General features: G+C 44.8%; 1 protein-coding gene across 1 annotated transcript in view; it reads right to left on the bottom strand.

The window, feature by feature from the left end:
* Nucleotides 1-23483, bottom strand: part of KIT (KIT proto-oncogene, receptor tyrosine kinase) — a 106617-nt gene that overhangs the window by 20766 nt on the left and 62368 nt on the right. Inside the window, exons 7-15 of the mRNA XM_069631647.1 lie at nt 21561-21676; nt 21358-21472; nt 13197-13390; nt 10834-10940; nt 10600-10726; nt 9811-9915; nt 9618-9728; nt 3654-3804; nt 1975-2063 (exon numbers count right to left, since the gene is read on the bottom strand). Of these exons, the coding sequence (XP_069487748.1) occupies nt 1975-2063; nt 3654-3804; nt 9618-9728; nt 9811-9915; nt 10600-10726; nt 10834-10940; nt 13197-13390; nt 21358-21472; nt 21561-21676 (1115 nt within the window). The remainder of the gene's footprint in view (nt 1-1974; nt 2064-3653; nt 3805-9617; nt 9729-9810; nt 9916-10599; nt 10727-10833; nt 10941-13196; nt 13391-21357; nt 21473-21560; nt 21677-23483) is intronic.

Below are 23483 nucleotides of genomic sequence, written 5' to 3' on the forward strand. Positions count from 1 at the left end.
CTTGCTATATAATTTAATATCAGACTATAATGTGGAAATCGTTGACTCTGCTGAAGGAGAGCTGGGTTTTAATGGGTGAACACAAGCAATGGTATGGTATGGTATTGTTTATTTACATAGTGCCTATACACAGGCAAGTGTTTCAAAGCGCTCAAGGAGGGTGGGAACATGAGCTCTTGAAATTCTGAGACGATAATAGTCTGCACAAGCAGAGTATGCGCGTGAAAAATACATTGGGAGACAGCAAATAAAACTGCAGAATCGCAGGCAGGCCTAACAGTGCAATTAAGGGGTGAAGACAGGGAAGAATAGACCAACGATCTACAGGCACGGAGGTAAGAATCGAGCAAGTGCACAGAGGGTGACAGGGAGGAAGAGGATCAAGTGCACCCGGTCAGTTGAGACTGGGGTAAGTGCAGAAATAGCCACTCTTGGGTTAATTTCTCAAGTGCATTGAGTGTAGGTGGGGTGTAAGACCCTGAAGCAAGTGCAAGAGAGGACTGGCGGGGGTGCCGGGGACCAGTGAGACTCGGAGGTACACCCGGCGGCCAGTCAAGCATGCTGTAGGGGAGAGAGGGGGAAAAAAACAAGAGCTGGGTTAACAGGGTAGAGGGAGAGAGAAGGAAGAGAAGAGGAAAGTCTTGAGGAGTTCCTGGTATTTAAGGAGATCCGGCTCAAGACAGAGGGCGGCAGGGAGGCTAGTCTCGAAAGAGTCCTACCAAGGTCCTGTCCAATGTACAAATTCTGTCAATATGCATGAGCTTTTGAAAATAAGAAGGGCGCTTTGAAACAGTATTTTCTTTCTGTATAAGCGCCTAACAAGCAAACAATAAATGAAGAGTTCTCTTCTTCCAGTAGCTGCACTGCACTCGTTCCACATGCACCTTCCAAGTGCAAGAGGGGATGGGAAGGAGGCGCACTCGCAGATTTAAATGAGCACGGAGGCCGAAGATGCTGAAAACTGAAGAAAAGCGTGCCATGAGCAACGCTGCACAGTTTGCTTGCTCACCCCTTGGTGTTGTAGATATAGCCTGGCTTTGGGGGAAACCAAGATGGTGTGGGATGTCACAGAGAAGAGATCATGGCCAGTGATCAGCAATATTGCAAAAGATTCAGGTTTGTAGGCGGCGAGTCTTAGAAATTATACACCAATCTACGCCAAAATCTGCTCTAATAAATAATCATCGTTTTGTTTACGTGAATTGCACTCCGGTTCCAGTGATCCACAAAGTGATGGAATCTCTAAGGCTTTGGCCATCTTTGCGAATACACCAATAGTGATCAAAATATTCAAGTTACAATCAAAGATTTGAGTTGCATGCCTTAGGCCTGCTTAGAACTTTACATCACAAGGTTGCAGAGTGGCACGTTTATTCCAGAACACACTGCATCAGTAGCCAATTCAGTTAAACTATATGCCAGAGTGCTCCCTGATGTCTCAGGTCCATATTTTCTGCAGTATATACAAAACTGCTCCCATTGGCCCTACCGCTAGCAGGACAATCTCCAGGTAAAAATGCTGGCCACGGCATTCCTTTTTTCCCCCTTCATATGAGGGTGTAAACACCCTTGTTCCCTGTTCCTCTTGCCTCCTCCATATGCCTATGCATCCCCTCGAGCCTTGCCCAAACAAAATGCTGTGCCTGGGTTATTTTGCTGCCGGCATCCTACTGCCGGCAAACTGAGCTAGTGAGCTCTGGTCACATGCACTATTATAGACCAACATAGCAGAACAGTTTTCTGGGAGTTCTTATTCCACAGATGGGAAACCCGCCTAGAAGAACTAGTCCAGGCGCTTACCAAAACAAACCAGGCATGTTTAGCCATGTGAAGGGTCGGCCAGCATAAACACACATTCCCATCAAAAATTATCATTCGTAAATAAATATATATATTTTTTTTACAAAATAACCATTACATTGTTGTTAATGGAGATCGTGGCGTTAGTAAATGCATGCAAGATCAAAGATTTACCTGGCCTTCCAAACCTCCTTTTGTCGGCTTTGGGCGGAACAACATAGGGAACGCCTGGTTTCATATCCATATATTCACTGTTTGTGTTGCTGTGTAGGTACAAATTGTAGAGAACACAAATAAAACAATGGAACATGAACACTAAAAAAAAAAAATGTTTGATAGGACACTTAAAATTATGTTTCATTTGGAAAGGCAATATAATTATAATGCTATGTCAAGACTGGAGGGGAGCATTATGCCTACTCTTCTTTATTTAGAATAAGCCCGGGCATCGAACCTGTGTTGCTATGCTACAAAAAAGGTAGCCGGTGCCCCTCTCTAGAAAGAACATGGCATGATAACCTGTTCTGTGGTCCCCCCCCCCACTTTCAGTCCGCAGCCATTGCTTTTTGCTCACTGTACTTGTCACAAAGGAGGAATAACCATTTGCATATCAGTCTTTGTCCCACCCACAAGGGCAGTTCAGCACCGAAATGCCAGGCAAACCTCCTTTTCATTAGGAAGATTTAGCAATTCCTACAGAGGACTCCCATCCAATCAAATCCAGCATACATTCTGGGTGGCATTTGGCGTGATGTCGATTGTTGAAAAAGGGTGAGCACAGATAGGCCAGATGCCAAAGTTGCAGGGTTATATTCTGGGGACAGTTCAAAATTGTGGGGAGTGTCAGACTGTTTTAGGAGTCAATACACTACAATGCATTTCACTCCCATCAGATACAATGACAGATTTTTGGAGTGCCAAACTGTGTATGCAGATTACCCACTGACCTAAGTAGGTGCCATCTACTTGTTAAGTCCAAGGAGCTGGAAAAGCACAGGTCAAGTACAGGAGGGATCCGTTGACTTCAGTGGATGCGTCCTGCACTGTCTGTGGTAGACAAGCAAGGCAACTCTGATGGGCAGGGCGGTGAAATCTTTGGTTCACAGGAATGGATAGATAGGTTTCCTTTAATTCCCACCACGGCTAGGAAAGGGATATAAGTTATTCATCAATTCTGTCTCCTGAGCCCAATGGGGGAGCAACTGCAACCAGGTTTCCTCGTCCAAACGTCTAACCAGTAGACTGCTTAGTATGGAGTGGGGAATTCATCGGGCAGAGACCACACTGACCCCAACGGGCTCAAGTGGCACAATAGCTCACTGTGTCGAACCAATGCATGGCTAGGTATACCCTGCCCAGTCTGTTTGGGGGGTGAAAGCCTTGTTTAATCACAGATGCAAACTGATCAAAAGTAAGATTTTGAGCGATTCACTATGAACCCATTGAGTGGCAGGTGCTCAAGGCCAGATGCATCCATTAAGTAGGAGAATAATCCTTAGTCAATCATTGTCCGACCATTATGTAGATGGCCTTTCACTACTTCCAGGAGCTTTGTGATAATCAGAGATTCACCTATGCCAACCGCGTTGGCTCCCCATCCAAACAGGCTAAACTGCTGGTGGCCTGCTGGACTAATTCTTAAAAAGGCAATTTCAGGGGTCCACCGTGCAAAGTCTCCCCCTCCTCTATGGATTACAGTAACTATTTCAGGTTGACCCCAATTTGAGTGTAATTTAGTAGTGTGTGTATAGGTAGAGTAGACTTTAAGTATCAGCAGAACTGCCCAAATCTCGGATGAGCTAGTTGCCCTTAAATGTATTATATAAAAAGGTTTACATTTCTGGGAAACCTACCACAAAAGTTCCTTTGGATTCAGAAGATTCTTGTAAAGTGCCATTTCAGCAAGGTCTTCAATCTTTGGGCATATAAATGAATCTCGCTTTCTTCTCAGATAATTCAAGAGATCCCCGTAGCAGCAGTATTCTGTAATTACCAGTGTGGGACCTGAAGTACAAAGATTTTTTTTTTTAAATACAGGTTTTTAAATTAACGAAAGCACATGTATAAATCATAGGTGCCTTTATTGCACGTTGCAAGAAAACACATCATGTAAGAAGCAAAAACGCAAACGAGGATCTGTGAATTTTCCTTTCAGCGTGTGGGGCAGGGTTTGTTAAGAGGGCCCATCAGAAAGAACTTGCTATGGCATTGGTAGGGCATGTAGATCAAAGTGCAAGTACTCGCTTCCTACTGAGTCCAGGCCAAGGCAAAAATATAGTGCAGCATCAGACAGTTGCTTTGGCCTGGACAAGAAGAGCTCAAATCTTCCAGCAATTTACAAAAAAGTTCATACTCTCCAAGCACACACCCTGCAAGTCTAAATCGGCAGCGAAATATAGCTTTTGCGGTCTAGAAGAGGAATTTTCAGGCCCAAGTGCTCACTCCTGTTATATCAGAATGTATTGTTGATCACCCATTGGTTTGCGAACCATATATTTACAGAGAAGCAGAATTTAGGGGGCAATATGGCATACTGAACAATCCAAGAAAGGTTGCACAGTTTAATCTAGTATGATCAGTGTGAAATAATTAAAGCTCCTTGAAATGCGAAATTTTCATCCAATACAAGCTTGTGAACCAACACATGCACAATAAAATAAATAAAGAAAATCTCAATTTTCGCTTATTAGGAATGTTTGTTGCCATCTATTTCGATCCCATTGAGGAGAGGTTTAAATCAGCATATCAATGCAATCTAAAACAAGCCTCCGCAAGGATTTGCCCCCGCCATGCGGCACCTGGATTCAGAGCAGCGTGGCAAAACGTAACTGCGCATAAACCACGAGGTTAACGAATCACGAACAGCTTAACAAAACTCAAGACTACGGCAGCAAGCTCCAAATGACCAACCTATCCTAAAAGTAGCAGTGCAGCTAAGCCCCATGAACTGATATGCAGCACAATGTAGGTGGAATCTACAATTCAGAAAAAGGCATGAGTTTAATCACTTTGCTGAAAAGTGTAACATAAACGCAAGGCCATTCAAGGACACTGACAAAAACACTAACTTGGTGTGGAAAATTACAGAGAGCTCAGCTAGGAAGGAGAGCCTTCATTGATGGCAGTGAACGATTGAAGCATTAAATGTGGTTGACGTTTCCAAGTTGTCCAAGGAACTGACGCACACAGACTATTTTGGGCAACTATTCCTTTGATGTGCTGCAAACAACTGGGCCCTGAGCACAAATCAGACTAAAGAAAAGACTAGCAATAACGTTATGGTAGGCTCGGTTTCAAGTGCTGCCGTCGAACAGCACATCGGTGCGGGAGATCGATCATTGCTCGACGGACACTCCGAAATGTCCTCCAACACAGATTGGTACAGGCTAATGATTTACTTTACACGCTAATTCGACCACTCAACCTTTAACTCCACTACAGGATGTAACTGTTCATTCCGACGGAAAAAATGCAACGAATGCTGCCTTTTCCTGAAAATAGCGATACTCTTACAAAAGCACTTGCTGGGTGGTGGTCATATGTCAAGTGTAAGCAGCATGCCAGCCTAAATGTGCACAGTCTCACAGAATAACAGAAGGGGTTTTGGATCCTAGTCTGTGGTGCCTAACAAGGAGACAGTGGTGTATAAAGGCGTGTTCATGTGGCATGCTGAGAATCACCGGATGAAATCAGGTGATGGCAACGCAAACTAGTGCCATGTACCCTCCTTCATCATCTTGAAATCATGAGAAAGAAAAATGTGCTTGCTTTGGTCTAGAAAGAGGAAACCGACAGAATACAGATTAACAGGCTCCTTGCATCAAATGGGTGAAACCATAGCAAAAACACAGAAGACAAACGCAGAGGTGGCAGGCTGTACCACACTAGCAGCATAAAAGGAAGGGAGAGACCCTGGGTAACATCCGGGGTGTTAAGCAGAAAATAAACTGCTTTGGAGGGCACGTGGGCCCGTTTCTTCACCTTCAAAATAAAGAAAAACTATGAATAACATGCCGCTCTCATCCCCTCTTCCATTTCCTTGGTGGACCACTGTGCCAATGATTATAGTGAAGCAGGCTTTGAGGGGGCCGTCACGCAGTAGTATCAAGGGATGAGTTAAGAGTGGCTTACAATATAAATGTAAGCAGCAGCTTTATGCAGAAGGAGAGGGCCGAAAGTGCCGCAAGAGGCCCAGGTGATCGGGGGAGAGGGCATAAAGTGCCGCAAGAGGCCCAGGTGTTCGGGGGAGAGGGCAGAAAGTGCCGCAAGAGGCCCAGGTGTTCGGGGGAGAGGGCAGAAAGTGCCGCAAGAGGCCCAGGTGTTCGGGGGAGAGGGCAGAAAGTGCCACAAGAGGCCCAGGTGTTCGGGAGAGAGGGCAGAAAGTGCCGCAAGAGGCCCAGGTGTTCGGGGGAGAGGGCAGAAAGTGCCGCAAGAGGCCCAGGTGTTCGGGGGAGAGGGCAGAAAGTGCCGCAAGAGGCCCAGGTGTTCGGGGGAGAGGGCCGAAAGTGCCGCAAGAGGCCCAGGTGTTCGGGGGAGAGGGCCGAAAGTGCCGCAAGAGGCCCAGGTGTTCGGGGGAGAGGGCAGAAAGTGCCGCAAGAGGCCCAGGTGTTCGGGGGAGAGGGCCGAAAGTGCCGCAAGAGGCCCAGGTGTTCGGGGGAGAGGGCCGAAAGTGCCGCAAGAGGCCCAGGTGTTCGGGGAGAGGGCAGAAAGTGCCGCAAGAGGCCCAGGTGTTCGGGGGAGAGGGCCGAAAGTGCCGCAAGAGGCCCAGGTGTTCGGGGGAGAGGGCAGAAAGTGCCGCAAGAGGCCCAGTGTTCGGGGGGGAAAGAGGTTGCGTGCAGCCACCTGCTTACTCAGAGCACAGACAAAGATCGGCTGCTAAAGCCAGTGATCTGAGCAACCTATTGGTTGCTCGCACTCACCAGGGTGCCAATTAGGGTTAACCACAGAAGGAGTGCGTTTAGTGCGTATAAACATAGATGCATCTATTGGGAGAACAATGCAAAGATGCAAAATCTATGCAAGTCAACAACTGTGTGCGTGAAAAATGTGGCAAGGGCAAGTAGAAAAAGTGGCAGTGAAGTGAAGATCGTTCAAAGTCATGAATAACAATCTTAATAAGGGATATTAATGGAGCTTTTGGCCGCCGCATTCTGATCACGTGTCAGGTGTCCGTCATAAGTAACAAGCTGCTGTCACCCGCCTCAATACCGACAGTCCTCTAAACCTTAACATTGCAATTCAGCGAGTCCTAGAGGAGGGCGTGCCGGGTGAGCATGTGAGAAATGACATGGGACGGAAGTCAGAAAATAACTAGCCATGATACACAAGGGCTGTGCAAATACATTGAATTGGGGGGGGGGGCAATCTCGTATCATACCATTACCATACCTATCCGGTATATCGGAAAGAGTTTACGATTTGTTGAGGGATATCTACAGAGACTCAGAGGTCCTGTATGATATGATGGGTTATTTATAACGCGCGTAATACCCAGAGGTTTCTAAGCGCGGACCCAGGGATCGAACCTGCGTTGCCCCATGTCGTCTTGTTTCCAAGTCGAGCACGCTGCCGCTGAGCTATCCTCCCGGGATGAACTGACATTCAGAAAAAGGAAGCTTCAAATCATTCTTAAGGAAACCGTCAATATGATTTTTTCACAAAGAAATGTAATCTAGACATTCCAAAATGTAAGAATATGAAGAACATTTAAAATGCAATAAATATATTTGTAAAATAAATATCTGTGAAATGGATTTGTGATCGCATACAATTATGTGCTGCCAAAATGGTCATTAATGTTATGAATACCATTAGAGGTAGGATACAGTGCCTGGGCTTGTGGAATTCAGAAGTATAAAAATAAAATGAAACAATTGCTTTTTCACACCATTTTGCTAAGGGTATCAAGTCTTTCAAAAAAGGTTTCTCCATACCGGAATTCATCATAAAGGGTTCTTTGTAATGACACGTGTAATGTTGAACGACGGAAGAAAAAACGTTACACACATAAAATGGATTTCTTCCACATAAAAAGGTGCTTGTCAAAATCACTTATTTTGAACAGTAAGCGCAGCGCATTAGTCAGATGTGGAGCTCCGAGAGCAGACACTGGAGCAAACTGCACAAAGGGGTCATGTGTGGGAAAAGAACCTGCATAGAGTATTTTGTGAAAAAAGGGCCATAAATGTCAGAGCGGAGACATCTACATGTGAGGAATCGGACCAGCAGATCATGTTCCCAAGCAGGAGGCACGCCTGCAGAGCCTCCTTTCCCTTCAAGCCCACAGGACTGCGAGATGAAACCGAGTGATCCCAGGAAGCCATTATAAAGCCAGACATATGGCAGAGAGTGAAAGTTATATAAACACAAGCCGCAAGCATGAATGGATGGATGTTTAACAGTGGGCCGGACTGTGTCAGGCCAGGCACCTATGTTTGGTTTTCATCACTTCCTGAAGGAAGATGCGATGTACCGAAATGTGCTCAGGTTCAAACAACCGGTCGGACTTACTTCCGTTTAGAATATAGTTCCAGATTAATTTAGGAGCACAAAAGAAGAGCTTATACACACATACAAAGTGAGATAATTAAGTCTGTCACTAGAAGTGCATGTGGCTGGGCGCCAAAAGGTTAACTTGGACTGTGCCCATGAGCACTGCACTGCAAAAGACGGTGACGTTACTAACATAGGTGAGGAAGTACAATGCAGACTCCTACCAGAAGTGCAGTGTTCATGTATGCGGAAAAAAACGCTTATACAAAAAAAGGTTGAGACAAAGTGCTCAATCCATTAGAAAGGGATAGCTAAAAATTGGATAGCTCAGTGGTTAAGTGATTGCCTGACGTGGGGCAAGCTAGAGTTTGCGAGTTTGAATCCCGGCTCTGGTCTCGGCCGATAAACAGAGTACAATTTAGTGGGCTAATAACAGCGATGAGGAGAATGTTTTACCCTCCAAGTGAGCATATGGATGTTCCTGCACCCATCCAACATGGACTGGAGTTTCCCACGCAGAAAAAAAAAAAAAACACTGCTGGCTCACATGGTCTTCTAGAACATGCATTGTTCATTTGACTAATTAATCACTTCACTCAGGCCTCTCTAACTGGCCAGTAACTGCATGGGGCCTCAATTAGAGGCCCGAGTGAAGAGATTACGATTATTGATATCAGTACCCTGGGTTGATGTCCGGGGTGCTGACAGCAATGTATTTGTTTGAAAGAATGGGTAGTGTGCATGCCGGGACCCGTTGTTTGGAACATATACTCGCCCAACACGGCCACCATGATTTAAACTTATGAAAAACATTTTATGAAAGGCAAAGCAGGAGGGTGTACATGCAACCGGAAGGACACCATTTGTTTTGGCCCCTTCGTTTCCAGGATGCCATTTTCAGCCATTACAATGACCTAACATGGTAGAAGGGAATACCACGTTGTCCAATGGCAGGTGTTGCAATTCAAGTTATGCAGGATGACATAGTAGTGGCTAAAGGAGGCTCACTTTACACTGTAGATTCACGGATTATATCAGAACATGAATGGTCACCGACACTCTGGCCGACAAGATGAAGCTGGACCTAAAATAATATTACCTACCAACCCACTTAGCTATTACATTATTTACTCAATTGGATATAGTCAGTCACTTCAGAGTAAAACAAACGACTGGTTGCTAAAATAAATGGCTATTTTTGATATAGTGTGGTCCATTTAGGAAAATGGCAATTTGCTTTACCACCTATGGCTCTCTACCAAGTACTTCAGACGGTTCTTGCGCAAGGTTTGCTTTCTGGAGTAGCAACTCAGTGGCTGGCTTACCTCCGACGGTGCAGGCACCCAGGAGGTTCACAATGTTGATGTGTTGCCCCAGGTAGCTCAGAACCTTCAGCTCGGACATGAGTGCCTCTCGCTCAGTGGAGTGGGCACTCGCTGAAAATGGACATAGGATGGTTAGCGGACAAAAGGTAGAGTGCAGTTGAGAGTTTAATCAAAGAGTCCGACGAATACTTACGCTTGAGCATTTTAACTGCTACAGTAATGGTAGTGTCGGGCTTAAACAGGCCATACGCAGTTGCCTCAACAACTCTGCCAAAAGCTCCAGCCCCCAGAATTTTCCCTGAAAAAAGTAGAACACAAGATGAGAACATTTTTAGATGAACACTCTGTATTTGATGTGAATAACAGGTGCATTTGCAGGTTTCCACTGGGGGCTAAAGGCTTAATTCTCCATTTCAAATGTGTTTTTTTTTTTAGAAAGGCGCCAATTACACAATCGAGATGGCAATTAACTCATCTTGGAAGAAAATCAGCAGTGCTTCCTCAGTAACCAAAAATCGTACTTAGTGACAATTGTGACTATTAGCAAAAACACAGTAGGCATTTATAAGCAACACTAAAACTTAGATGAGCCCAAGAACCATCCCTACACCTGCAATCAGAAGCATGAACTCGAGGAAAGTCACAAAAGGGCCGACCAGGCACTTGGAGCAGCATCACCACTCCTGTGTGACATTCCCCGTGCCAATCACTTTAAATCAAGGGGAATCAATTATGGATTTCGTCCAGCACGGATGTCCTTAGACCTTGTGTGCAGCCCAGTTTCTTGTGGACTCTACAGACTGGACATTGCTCAAATTAAAGCGACAACCTAGCTCTTTTTGTCTTAGAGAATTTTGAAGGAAAAAAAAAAATAATGAATAAAAAAAACACCCACACACACCACACACACACACCACACACACCCACCACACACGTTGCTTGCATGCAATGCAATGGTCAATCTAAAATCTTTTCTACTCACCGAAGGACAGTCGATCTCTGGGGAACTCCCATTTGTGGTCATACGGAAGCTGCGTCGGGTCTATATACACGTAATTGTTGCCATTTATTTCATCAACCACCTTCCACTGGATCTCATATTTTGGCTTCTGAAATAAAGAATACCCCCCACACATTACTGCCATTTTTTTATGGCCAAGCTAATACAACTGGGTGGTAAAACGAGATTATCAAAAGAAACAACTTTTCTGATTACCTGTATATATTTGTACACCAGCACGGCAACAGCGATACACATCAGTCCGGCAGCCACTATGAAGCCGATCAGTAATGGAGTGAAGAGGGTGTGCGTACTGATTTTTTCTAGAAATACACACACAAAAAAAGATGTTACTCCACCACACTTGACACAGCGACATCCAACTACACAGAACACATGCTACATATGCATATTTTACTGCATGTGCACAGAGTACACATAATCCACCCAATCAATGCCTCACGGTGAGACCCAAGCCCTCGTGTGTCATGAGCGGAACTGGCTAGACAAAGACACTGATGCATTATTTAACACAAACTAAATAGATTGTGTGCGCACTGCAGAAAAAAAGATTTGAGGGGGAAAGACACCAGTGAAAGATTGGCGATGAAGACCCTGATGTCATTTAAAAGTGGACAAACAGTGGGTAGAGCGCTGCGGAGTAAATATCTCCTCATTGTCTGGATTGTCTTCATCACCACTCAAAGAAGACCGGTCTGACCGAGTGAGGCTGTCCTACAACTCCATTGCCTTAAACTTACCCTATGTAATATTTTTGATTTCAGGTGATTTGTTTACATTACTTTATGAGACAAACCACCGGTTAAGTACTGACTACAGAGGAGAAAAAAGTGAACCACTGAGTAAGAGAAAACAAAAACAAAAGAGAAAAGAAAAGGGATTGTTGCACCCCACCAGATGGCACAAACAGTAGCTGTTATGATGTTACGCTAGACTTCAAGCCCAGGATGTGCTTCGATATGTTTGGCTATGTTAAAGTGATTTGTACCACGCAATGCTGCCATGTTTCATGGTCTCCCACTTAATACAGGCTGTTTTTAAATCTCCTAAGAACATTACGGCTGAGCTGCTTTTTGGCTGGCCCCAAATTGTAAACTAGTCTTATTTTTTAGTTGGTGGAAGGTTCAACCTATCAAATCAGGCGTTGGTCACTGTATATTCAGAAGGACCGGCACGCTACACAGTGGGACCGGCACGCTACGCAGTGTGACAAGCTGCAGCAGCAAGCAGTTCTATAGCAGAGCAGTAGCCTCCATCCACCAAGACTCTATGCACCTTTCTACAGTCCACCACATGGTGGACTTTGCATTCGTTTTGCAAGCCATACAAGAGTTATTTTATTAGCCAGCCGGCAGCACAGAACTCTGCAGACAGACTGAGAAAGCCTAATGCATGGTATTCCATGGCCCAACAAAGAATAGATTAATAGCATCTCATTAAAAATACAACTAGAAGAACATCCTGTTAATCTCGCATTCTAAAAACCTCGAACACTGGATTTAAACGCACATACCTCGATTCCCGCAAACAGTGCGTAGGTTTACATTCTAATGAATAAATGTGGGTATCCTCCCCCCCCAATGTCGCCCTTTTGTTACCAACCCAAACCATTTAAAAGTGAACTCGGCGTCTCCTTCAGGTGATTGTTACTGTTGCATTATATGTAAAATGCAGCCGGGGCAGTTGGGACTAGAAGCACATTTGTGCAAGTAAACGCATTAACACCGGTCACATACACCGGTCACCAGTCTCTTAGCGCGGGACATGGATTCAAACCTGTGTTGCTCTGCATGGTCTTGCTTCCAAGACAAACGCGTTGCCCCAGAGCTATCCTCCCGAATGGAAAGCCATTAGAACATTGTGGCTTGGCCACTTCAATGAAAGAGCGGCGTACAGGCACGTAAACTGCCTTTTTGCACTCCTCTTCGGCACACCGCTGTGCAAATGAGGAAAACGTGTACAGGTCCCCACCATGTATTTACGCAGGAAATTGAAAATGAGGTCCTATATATTGAAGCCGATACAAACTTAAGCTAGACAATATCCTCAACCTTATCATTCGTACTTATTCTTCAGCAAGAAATACTGAGAAAAAATGAATGTCAAGTGCCAAGGGGATAAGAGATTATTCTCAGAAAAAATGACGCCGCCAATCAGGATTCAAAGTGAGGCTGATGGCCTTCCGATAACTAAACTGTGGCAGGTTTTAATAAGACTTATTTGCCCGATCATTGACCCAATGGCTCAGCACTGCGCTATGTAACTACATCTTTTTCATGCCGACATAAAAAGATAACAAGGATGATCCATCCGTGACCAACCTTGGCAAATCACATTTTCTTTCCTACATCATTTAAGCCATGGCAAACACCACACCCGGCTATGCATCAGTGTTCCTACAAACTAAGATGGCCTGACCCAACGGCTGAACTGCAAAGCATTTTATACAGAGATTTAAACTAGTAGTACCACGTACTTCTCGACTGATCTTCTGACGAATACATCTGGCTCTGCTAAATCTGCAAGTTCAAAGACTTCCAAATCAGGACATGAATTACCCTCAATCGCAAAGCTGAACACCGATGAAGTGCTCTCCACGGTGTTGGACGCTATGCACTGAACTGTGCCGTTCTTCTTGAAGGCGCTCACGTCGATTGTACTTTCTACAACTATCCGCCCGATCGAGGCAAAAGACGAATTTTCGGGCCGTTGCTTGACATCTTCTGCAGGAATCGCAGGTGAATCTGTACACCTTTAAGAAAAACAAATATTTTAACTTCCTGGATGCGTTCACGCATTTATTGAATTATTTTCGAACAATGTGCCACAAGATTTGCATATCCAATGTTAAACCACACCAAATCTACACATAAAGCGGCACCGTGCGACTGCAGGCATACAGCAATGCGTTGATTGACGTTTTAGGAACATTAGTACAGTTGTTGCTAATCGAACAGCCAGGATTGACATAGGCCAAGAAGAAACACAATGCAACCAGTTTTAAAGGAAATTTAAAGCAAATGGTGGAGCAGCTCGAGGCGGTGAAAGTTGCCTGTGGTCAGCAATCGCTTTTGGTTTCGTAGTGGCGTAGGGTTCATAATTGTGAATTGCATGTCGTTCACACATGTACGCATCCCTATCTGCACAGTAAAAGGTTGTGGGGAAGAGTACGCTGAATTCTTATTAGTGCGGGGAAGGGTTAATCATTATGTTAGAATTTTTGACGATACAAAACTCAGATCTACAGAACCATGTAGTTTCAACAGTGCTACAGACTAAGACGTAGCCGCGATTGAAAGGAAGACAGCTGACGGGTCAGCGACAAAGCGATTGGCAAACCAGCCTCTATTAAAGGGCAGGATGCAAAATGAACACTCGCCACTAGCCATTGGCTAGTGATATTTGACTCTTGGCTAGTAGGAAATGGTGGGCTCTGTATGTATAGAATTGAGGTGGCGAGTGACTTTATGGCTGGCTAGTAGCTTGAAACTAAATTTTTGTCCCTGGATAGGGGTATAAAATAGTATAGAGTTACGCATTTAAATATGTTGAAGTCACATTCCCATACCAATCATGCGAATGTTTCAGATTTTTTAAATTTTTTTATTAAACTGTCCAATAAACCTGGAAAACAAATAATTTACAATGTTCCAAATTGTTAATGATTTAATTTTAGCTTTATCCAATGGACAACGTTCCTAACTAAACACAAGACTCGTCCCAGACAGGCAGCTAGTGGAGAAACACACACACTGGATATGCAGCCGTCCACTGCACCACGGAGTCAGGCTCCCATTGCACTACCGCAAGGGTGGCTGTGGTGTACTTGAAAAGGTCCTTGCACAAGGCGGCATGAAACCTGGGGTGGGCAGAGATGGATTTTTCACAAAACTCTATTCTGGAACTCAGGGAAACAAGTGGTAAAATGGCCAATTTACCAACAAATAAAAGTGAGAAGTTGGGGAGGATGAGGGTCTGCGAACCGATGGTAGAATGGGGCCAATTCCCTAACAGAACTGCTATTTTGCCAAAGTCTCCAGTGCCACGTGGCCAGGGTTTATAACGGGCATAAGAAAATGACGACAAACAGCACCTATCTCAATTGACTTTGAATCCTTAATAAATCTGAACTATTCATCTTAATTTGCTTACGTACTGTGTAACGCAACTACCTTACTAACTTATTACCAATTCCTTTTTCCAAAGGCGGACTATAAGTGATCATCAGCCACAGTTTGTTGCAGCAAGGATTGTGTAGAATTAAATACACATCACACCATATATATATTGTAGAGTGGCACACAGGCGAAATATTCTCTTTATCTCCAGTTACCAAATGCAAACACAGGCTGCTCAAAGGTGGCAAAAGGGTCAGAATTTGGGAAAGGCCCAGTATCAATGTGATAGGAGGACAGAACTACACCTGGAGAGATGAAAGAAGCAGGGAGGTTGCGAGGAAAGCAAAAGGTGCAGATGGAGAAGAAATTAAGTCCATGAAGCTAGGAGTATATGGCCATCGTGCAAATATGGGGGGATACACTGGGATATAAAAAGGGATTCCTGGGGGTGAAGGGGAAGAAAGAAAAAAACAAAATTGTAACCAAGAGAATTGTTTAGATAGTTGGTGGAATAAACACCAGTGTGTCTCGGATGAGCTTCAGCGGCAGGTTCTGGATGCAAGTACATGAACAAAACAACTAAAGTGGATAAGTCAATAGAACTATGGGATAGATGCATATAAAAGCATCACCATTCGTTCAACCAAATAGCGATACAAAAAGGCCCTATTCTTCAAAATTTAGTGAATGTCGGCCGTACATCAGCGTTCAGTCCCCTGGACATTAGCGGTGGTGAACCTACTGGAAACCATAATCAAAAAAAGATCTCTGAAGAGTGGGCTACGTGATCCATGCCGGGGTGGGGAGGTGGGGCGGGGTTCTACACTTGTCATTTATGCTAGACAAGTCTAATCTATACATTTGACAGGGCCACCTGGGAAGTAAATCAAGGTATTGGAATGGGGGTCCCCTTCATGAATGCCAGAAAGTCCCCTGATGCAGACATCCAGGCTCACAGTTTAAGAATGGCGTCTACCATGTAAACTAGTGTCGTATGTAATGCAGTGAAAAGCAGCAGCAAAGAGTGTAGAAATGTCCTACAGAAATATTGGTAGCAAATAGAGAACTTCAAGCATCAATCTGGTGTTCTGCAAAATACCAGAAAGGTGGCAGCACAGACATGGTGGAAGGGGATGTAAACCAGTTTGCAGACAAGATCTGTACATTCAATGTACCAGAGGAAAAATAGTAGAATGGAGTTCAATACACACAGGTGGCAATTAAATGTAAGGTCAGTTCAGGATAGGGATAGGTGCGGGACATATTAATGGGGATGGTTGGGTTTACTAGGTGTTTAGCACTGCACAGTATAGGGTGCGGAGGAGAATGAGCAGGCGGGATCTGGTCCATCAGACCTTGCCAGTTGACAAATTCTCATTTTATCTAGAAGTCTTTATGGTCTGAAAGAGAGAAGCAATGCAAGGCTTGCAATTGAAGGGTGAAGAACAGCAATTGCCAATGACAGGGACACTGTGGGTCCTGCATGGCCTTTGTTTGCATGCTTTCAGATGATGGGTGGAGCAAACAATTGGCCAATTATTGAAGAAGACTGAAAGGTGCGAAAGGGTCCTGGGGGAGGGAGGGGAATATTTTTTTTAGTTGCTCTGCAGTTCTGAGGAACAGGTGGTGAAAAAAAAAGAAGTATCAGGATGAAGATTTCAGAATGTATATGGCATTGAGTGAGGCTGGTAAATGGTCAATGGGAGCAAAAAAGGAAAGCTTTGTATACAACAGTCAGCTGAAGAGGTGGAGGCAGAGCAAAAATGAAGCAAGTTGCCATCCCTGCAAGAAAAAATAAAAAAGAGGCGAGAATAGAAGCTGCCCCTATTGGATCTTGTAAGGATGGGAAGAGCGATAATAAAGGACTGCTACATGCTAGATGGAAAAATAAAGAGGATGCTAATAATTTAAAGAAGTGGGAGGAGAACAAGGAAAAACCATTTAGTTGAAAGAATTGTTTTTTTTTTAATTGGGATTGGCACATCCAATGCCATTTCAAAGTTACTGTGAAAAAAGCTGGCGTTGCATAACGCAAGTAATTGGGCTTAGATGGAACGAAGTCCTAAGCTCGAGGGAGTTACTTTGGGAGAACAAAGCAAATTGTAATTGGTTATTTATAACAGGCTTAACTACCAAGAGGTTTCTAAGCGCGGTCCCAGGGATCAAACTCGTGTTGCTCCGTGTCATCTTGCTTCCAAGACCAGAGTGTTGCCCCTGAGCTATCCTCCCGACACCAGGAATGTCCCCACACAGGAATGGGAGCTAGGGAGCAGAACATCAGAACTGCATGCCAAAATGCAAGCGTTTTCTTACTCAGAATTGTAAAACCCAAAGGCAGTTCTCCTGATCGGAACCTTTTAGGACTAGCAGTGATAGATCAAGAAGATCGTTCCAGTTCTTTCCACGAGCAGTGCAAGAGAAATAATGAGACGCAAATATACGAAGATAATACATGTGGTCGAATATTGCATCCTCAAAGAACACAAGCTTTCTTGTAAACAAACACAGACTAGAAGTACATTATAAGTCTCCCTTCAACAGAAGAGCTTTAATCTTTTCATCCTGATGAAATGCTCATCTCTAGAGTTACCTTTAATAATTCATCATGTAAAAAAAAAAAATCAATTAGCGCGCTCTTTCCTAAAATATATCCTACTGGAAAACGCTCTTTTCTATCTGAGAAACGCGCCATAAGGTATGTGGTTAATTACTTGTGTTCACTTGGAGAGCGTACACAAATATTCATTTTGGAACGGCAACCCTACTATGCATCTTTTCTGCTTTTGTACTGGGGATGTGGGGGTGTTGGTGGTGGAACATATGCATGCCATATTTACACAGATTTCACAGAGGCGGCCCTAGCACTTCTGCAGTAAATTGAACCTCTGTTAAAAAGGCCGATATATAAATATATCTCAATTGCAGCTCTAAAATAGTGGCTCTTTAGTTCGGATTAGCAACATGAACTGCAATTACTCAGCAGTTTACCACATTGGTACCATTCAACATAATGCTCCATGAGCGGGCCATCTGGTCCCGAAACCATGCTTTGACAAATCCATCTAGTTTGGTTTAACGTGCCCATAAATATTCAGGTTTGTCCAGTACAATCTGGGGACTCGCATATAGCCAAGTGGATACCTAATTTACTACTTGGGGTCCCGGTCCAGACTGGGACAACCGGATTGGCTCTTGTTGAGAGAACTAATCTGGTTGGTGGCCTGGGCAAACAACATTCAGATGTCTGCCACTCTAGCTGCTGACTAGGTGCGGAGTCCAGGGCGGTATACTGGACGTCCTAGGGTCCACCCCGACTTTAGGGAAGGTAAGGGTGAGTGGGGATTGGGGGGCAACACTTCTGAAATGCCATTTGGCCTCTAGGTCTGCATTGAGCATCTAGCTACGTACCTTTGAATCCAACCTTGTAGCCTACAGACCAGGCTCAATGTGGCCAGGCCCATCCACCACTTTATGTCGCTGGGGGAGGGGGGAGAGCATGGCCAAAAGCCCTACCTAATCAAAGTCGGCAAAGGACATGGCTGCCTGTGGTCCATGCCCAGTGAGGCCATCGAGTAGCTTAGGGGTTCCTGCACGGGTCAAACCAGGGAAAAGTATGCACTGGGCACAGATTACCAGGCTGCATCAAAAGGACCTAAATTGCTCAGGGTACCTGGGGCACGGTCCCAGGCCATGCTCAGTGGGCACGGCTGGTAAGATATATATGTTTTTTTAAATTATTAAACCTGGCACATTGTTGGGCTTTCATTTTTCGTGGCAACAAGAACATCCCTTTAACCAACATATTTTTCACTCTAAGTACTATATAAGGAGGCAGGGGGTAGTCCATGCAACACGCAAAAATGGGAAGGCAACTCTGGGTAAGTTCCCATTTTAGTCGATGAACATCCCAAGCGAGACAGAACGGTGCAACCCATAGAACCTCGGTTTGCGAGCTCGGATGCCTGCATTATGGTAACGCCTTTCAACACTGCTTTGTTAAAATAATATCCATGCCAAGCCAGAAATCGACAGGACTAGCTATGATATGATATATGGCACTTGTAACGCGCCTATACACAGGTGTTTCAAGGCGCTACCATTCCATGCACTGTATTACATCTATAGCATTGGTACAATATCATTCAGGACAGTGGTCGAAGTGAGCGGGAGGGAGCGCTGCGCCTCTACTTTTTTAAATTACGTTTTACAACTCCTATACTTTTATTTTAAAAAGAAACTGTTCCAGAATGGTTTTGATTTAAAATAAAAGTGTAGGAAGAAGTTGAAACGTGCATTTTCAGTGCATTGCACTGAACGTTTCCCTTAAACAGCAGGTGCAAGTGTTTGGGCGTTTGTATTGTGTGTGGGAGGGGGCGTGGTGATGAGGTTTGTGGGGAGTGGATGAAGGCCACAGGGAACATAGTTCCACTACTTCTTTTCGTACACTTCGACCACTGATTCAGGACATTGTGGAATGAGGCAAAGGCAACTCTGGTAAATGCTTAAAAGCCAAGCCTGGCACAATATATTAAACTTCAACCTTTTAATAAGAGGCAGATGCTGTGACGAATCGAGAGATTCAGTCACTTCCCCCAAGAGGGGAGTCCCTTCCTGTGAGGCTAGGGAGGTGAGTCCGCTATGCAACATTCCCCCTAGGGGTGGTGGTGAGCAGGACCTCACAGGGAGAGCCTCCCCCTCTTTAGGATAAGGACTCCCTTTCCCAAAAGGAATTCCCTTCTTACTAGCCCCAAAAACCAGTACAGCTTTATTAACTGACAAACAACTAAACTCCTCATTTATGTATTATTGTAATGTAATAGCAGAATAACAATATCAACCTGACACTGTGAACAGTAAGAACATGAGTAATGAATAGTGCTTGCCTGTCAAGTACTGACACGAAGAAGCCAACAGGAGGCGCAGTGAATATGGCCCTGACACAAAGGAAGGACTTTCCTTGGAAGCCCAAGCAGAGAGTCATAAAAAGGGGAGGGTCAGAAGAAGAAGGAAGTGAGACCTGGGAGTTTCAAACCAGCCGGATCAAGGAGGCAGAGAAACCGAGGGAGACGCTCCCTTGTCAGTGAAAAAGCAGTTATGGAGAAGGGACAGGAGCATGCTGTCCGACATGCAGAGCGGAGGAAATCCCAAAATAGTCCCTGGTGGGACAAGCAAGAAGGGCAAATTAAGACCCCTATTGTTGCCATGCCGGGTAGGCTATATGCCAATAAGACCTGAGGAGGTGTTCATGGGAAGAGAACCCGATCAACAGATGGAGGAAGGTGATGGCGTGGAACGGAACTGAAGGAAAAACCCTTTCATCGCTGAAAACATAAGAAGAGCAAAGCGTGTTGGAAGAGGGACACGGGAGGAACCAGAGAATCAAGGAGGAGAGAAAGAGAAAGCTGACCCGGTGACGAGGAACCCCCTTAATACAGGTACTGGGGAAAGCGGGAGACCCGGGGAGTGAGGCGTAAAGAGTGATGATCACTCGAGGAAACTGCATCCTCGTCCTGGTGTTTAGCAAAAGTATATAAAAAGTCAAGATCATCCAGGGGGCCGACACACACAACACACTCATCCCAGTGATTGGCAAAAGGATTAGAATTCCATGCTCCTGTGAGTGCCAAGCCAGAGGTATAAGAGTCAGACAGAGACTTTGTCTACATATCTTAAGAAGAAAAGTATTTTGAGAAACAGGGGTGACAAATACACAGGTGCCTGGGAAGACCCAATGAAAGAACTTAAGGAACTATTACAAGGAAAAGCAAGAGACTATTTGAAGATGTCGTATTGGAGACTGGTGCTGAAAAGCATCCCCCCAGGAGAAGAGAGTCATTCTCCTGGTCTTTTATCATATATTATTAATAGTGGTGGGGTCAGCTGAGGCTAGTTTCTGACGGAGGACTGACCATTAAGTTCGGAATTCACACCGGACGACGGGCACTCTAGTTTAGTTAGGGAACACCATAGAGTAGGGTTGAGGTATTTTCTTTATTATTTATATATAATCAAGTTGAACATGGAACACGATAGCCCGTCTCCTCCTACTGACCTACCACAATGCCCATATGTTGCCATGCAGAATTGTGCCGATAGAATAGCATATGACCACAAATGGACAGAAGCACGACACATCTAGACATTTTTACAAACCTGCCCCACCAAGGGTTACATGACAATTCCCAGGTAATATTAAAAAACATGCCTGTGAATCATTTAGTCAAATTAACATGACTGACAATATTCTCGCAATTACGGTACTCAATCAATTGTCTTGCATGCTATAGAAGTACGCCTATGATGTGAAAATCCCACCCAGGGATTCTAGTGACATCTGCAAAGCAGAGAAGTTTACTAAATACATCAAAATCCTGAACTATTGCGTTTCTGAATTAGAATACAAGTCGCCATTACATAGGTTTCTGATTTCCTGAAATTCGCATTTCATATTACAGGATATAATACACACACACACATACACATACACATACACACACACACAAACACCCCCCCCCCCCCCAATAGATCTGTTTCAGCAAACTTAAGACATGACACAGACATGCCCAATTTCAGCAATGGACTGCACTTTTCTTGTACTCACCCCTGCTCAGCTCCAGGGCAGAAGTACCAGTCAATGGTTGGCGCCGGGAAGCCAGCGGCGACGCACTGCAGCATGCCATTGTCAAGGCGCTCGGAGCTGAGGATCTCTGGTTTAGCTGCAAGATCAGAATGATGAGCTATGTTACGCAGACAGTACAGCAGCGCGCGCACTTAGGCAGTTAAGGCGATTTTTTTTCCACCTACTTTTCACAAGGATGTTAAAAATCATCAAAGCACTGTCATCCGAATTGTCAACATGAAAGGTGTAAATGCCCCTTTCTGCTCCTTTTAATCGTATCAGGTGCAGTTCACTGATATATCTGGAAAGCAAAGGAAATATTGTATTTAAGCGGTTAGTGGATTTGAAAGTGGGCGCTTAGCACAGAGTATCCAGAAGCACACTCACAACTTTACATGGTTTCTGAACATTTCCATTGAAATCTCTGCCTGGGATCCCAAGACACCTTCTCCCTCCTCCGCTTAAAAACCATAGCGTCCCTCATCAGACAACCAGCAAGGTAGACTCGAGGGTCTCCTGCTAATGCAAAGCCCAGTTTTTCTTGGACCAGGTCATCAAATTGTCTATTTTTCCACATTATGACCGACACTTAAAAGGCACTTATAGTGAAGGTCATCATAAAATCAAACGGGTTTACCCTAAGAACCCACATTTTTTTACCAAAAATATTTCTGCACAAGAAAGTAATGGCCACAGCCTCAACCCTGGTGCAGACGATTCCTGAACACCAGTGACCACCATCCATGTTTAGCAAAAAGGATTGCGCTCTAAAAACGCCACCAGATCGTGCAGGCAAAAGGCCAATTGCAAGAACTTACCAGCCCACGTCTAAACACTCAGGAGGGACAAAACGCCTGGAGAAGAACTCATTCCTAACACAGGGATCAATTTTGCGTAAATTCAGTTAGCTCCTGCTTGTGGAGCTTGTAAGCAGAGCCTCGTTTGCTTGATACCAATAGCTACCAGGAGCAACTTTGCACTCCCGAGGCCGTATGGAGTTATAGCAATATACCTATGTGCCATTGACACAGTGTTGGGTGATGTGCATGAAACAGCATTGGGAAGACATTCCATGTGTAATGCGTCACATATAAAGGACAAAATGATACAGTTTGCGTCACATGCGTAAATTAAATGTGCAGTAGCTAAACTACCTCCTCCTTCCCCAGAGGTGGCCCCTGCTTACTGGGTGATGATGCCCGATACAGGGGTAACCCAACTCTTGCTCATAAAAACTTCATTTTGAAGTATACTCAGCTAGATTTTACACATTTACCAGAGCCGGGATGTGGAGGGAGTTGGGGAGAGGTGGCAACAGGGGAGGCGGGGGGAGTCAGTTCTATGGAGGACAAGCTTGGTAAAAAGAAATAAGTGTCAGTGCAGAATTACAAAACTAAGCCTGGGGAAAGCTGGACTACATGAAGGATACAAATTACATTACAAGGAAAGGAAAAAAATCTGTCCTTCTCTCACTTTCCACGCTACCAAACTCTTAATCTCCTCCCTCATCTTGTCCCGCCTCTTCTACCGCTCCTCCCTACTCTTTGGACTTCCTACTTCTCATCTTGCCCCTGTTAAATCCATCTACCACTCTGCTGTTCGTACCCTCTGTCTACTTGCCACCCGTGACTCCATCTCTACCTCTCTCTCTTACCTTGGCTGGCTTCCTTTTCACTCCCAACTTAAATTTCAATTTCTCTGCCTTGTCTTCAAATCTCTCCATGGTCTTGCTCCCCTTTATCTCTCCTCCCTTCTCTCCTTCTACTCTCCCTCCCGTTCCCTTCGGTCCGCTGACCATTTCCTTCTCACTGTACCTCCGTCCCCCTGTGCCTCCTCCCGTTTACGCTCCTTCCAACTCCTAGCACCTCTACAGTGGAACTCCCTTCCTCTTGCTATCCGCTCTACCCCCACCTTCACTTCATTCCGCACTTCCCTTAAATCTCTCCTCCTCCATTCTCCTCCCTGAAACTCCTTCCCACTTTATGCTTCCCCCCTCCTTATTCTTTCCCCCCAACTATCTCCCCCCTCCCCTGCCTCACCCCTCACACTTCCCCTTCCCTCCTCCTCCACTCCCCTCCCTCTCCCCTTCCCTATATATCCCCTTCAGC

The sequence above is a fragment of the Ambystoma mexicanum genome, chromosome 6q (genome assembly GCF_040938575.1).
Source record: "Ambystoma mexicanum isolate Mex_15411 chromosome 6q, UKY_AmexF1_1, whole genome shotgun sequence".
NCBI lineage: Eukaryota > Metazoa > Chordata > Amphibia > Caudata > Ambystomatidae > Ambystoma > Ambystoma mexicanum.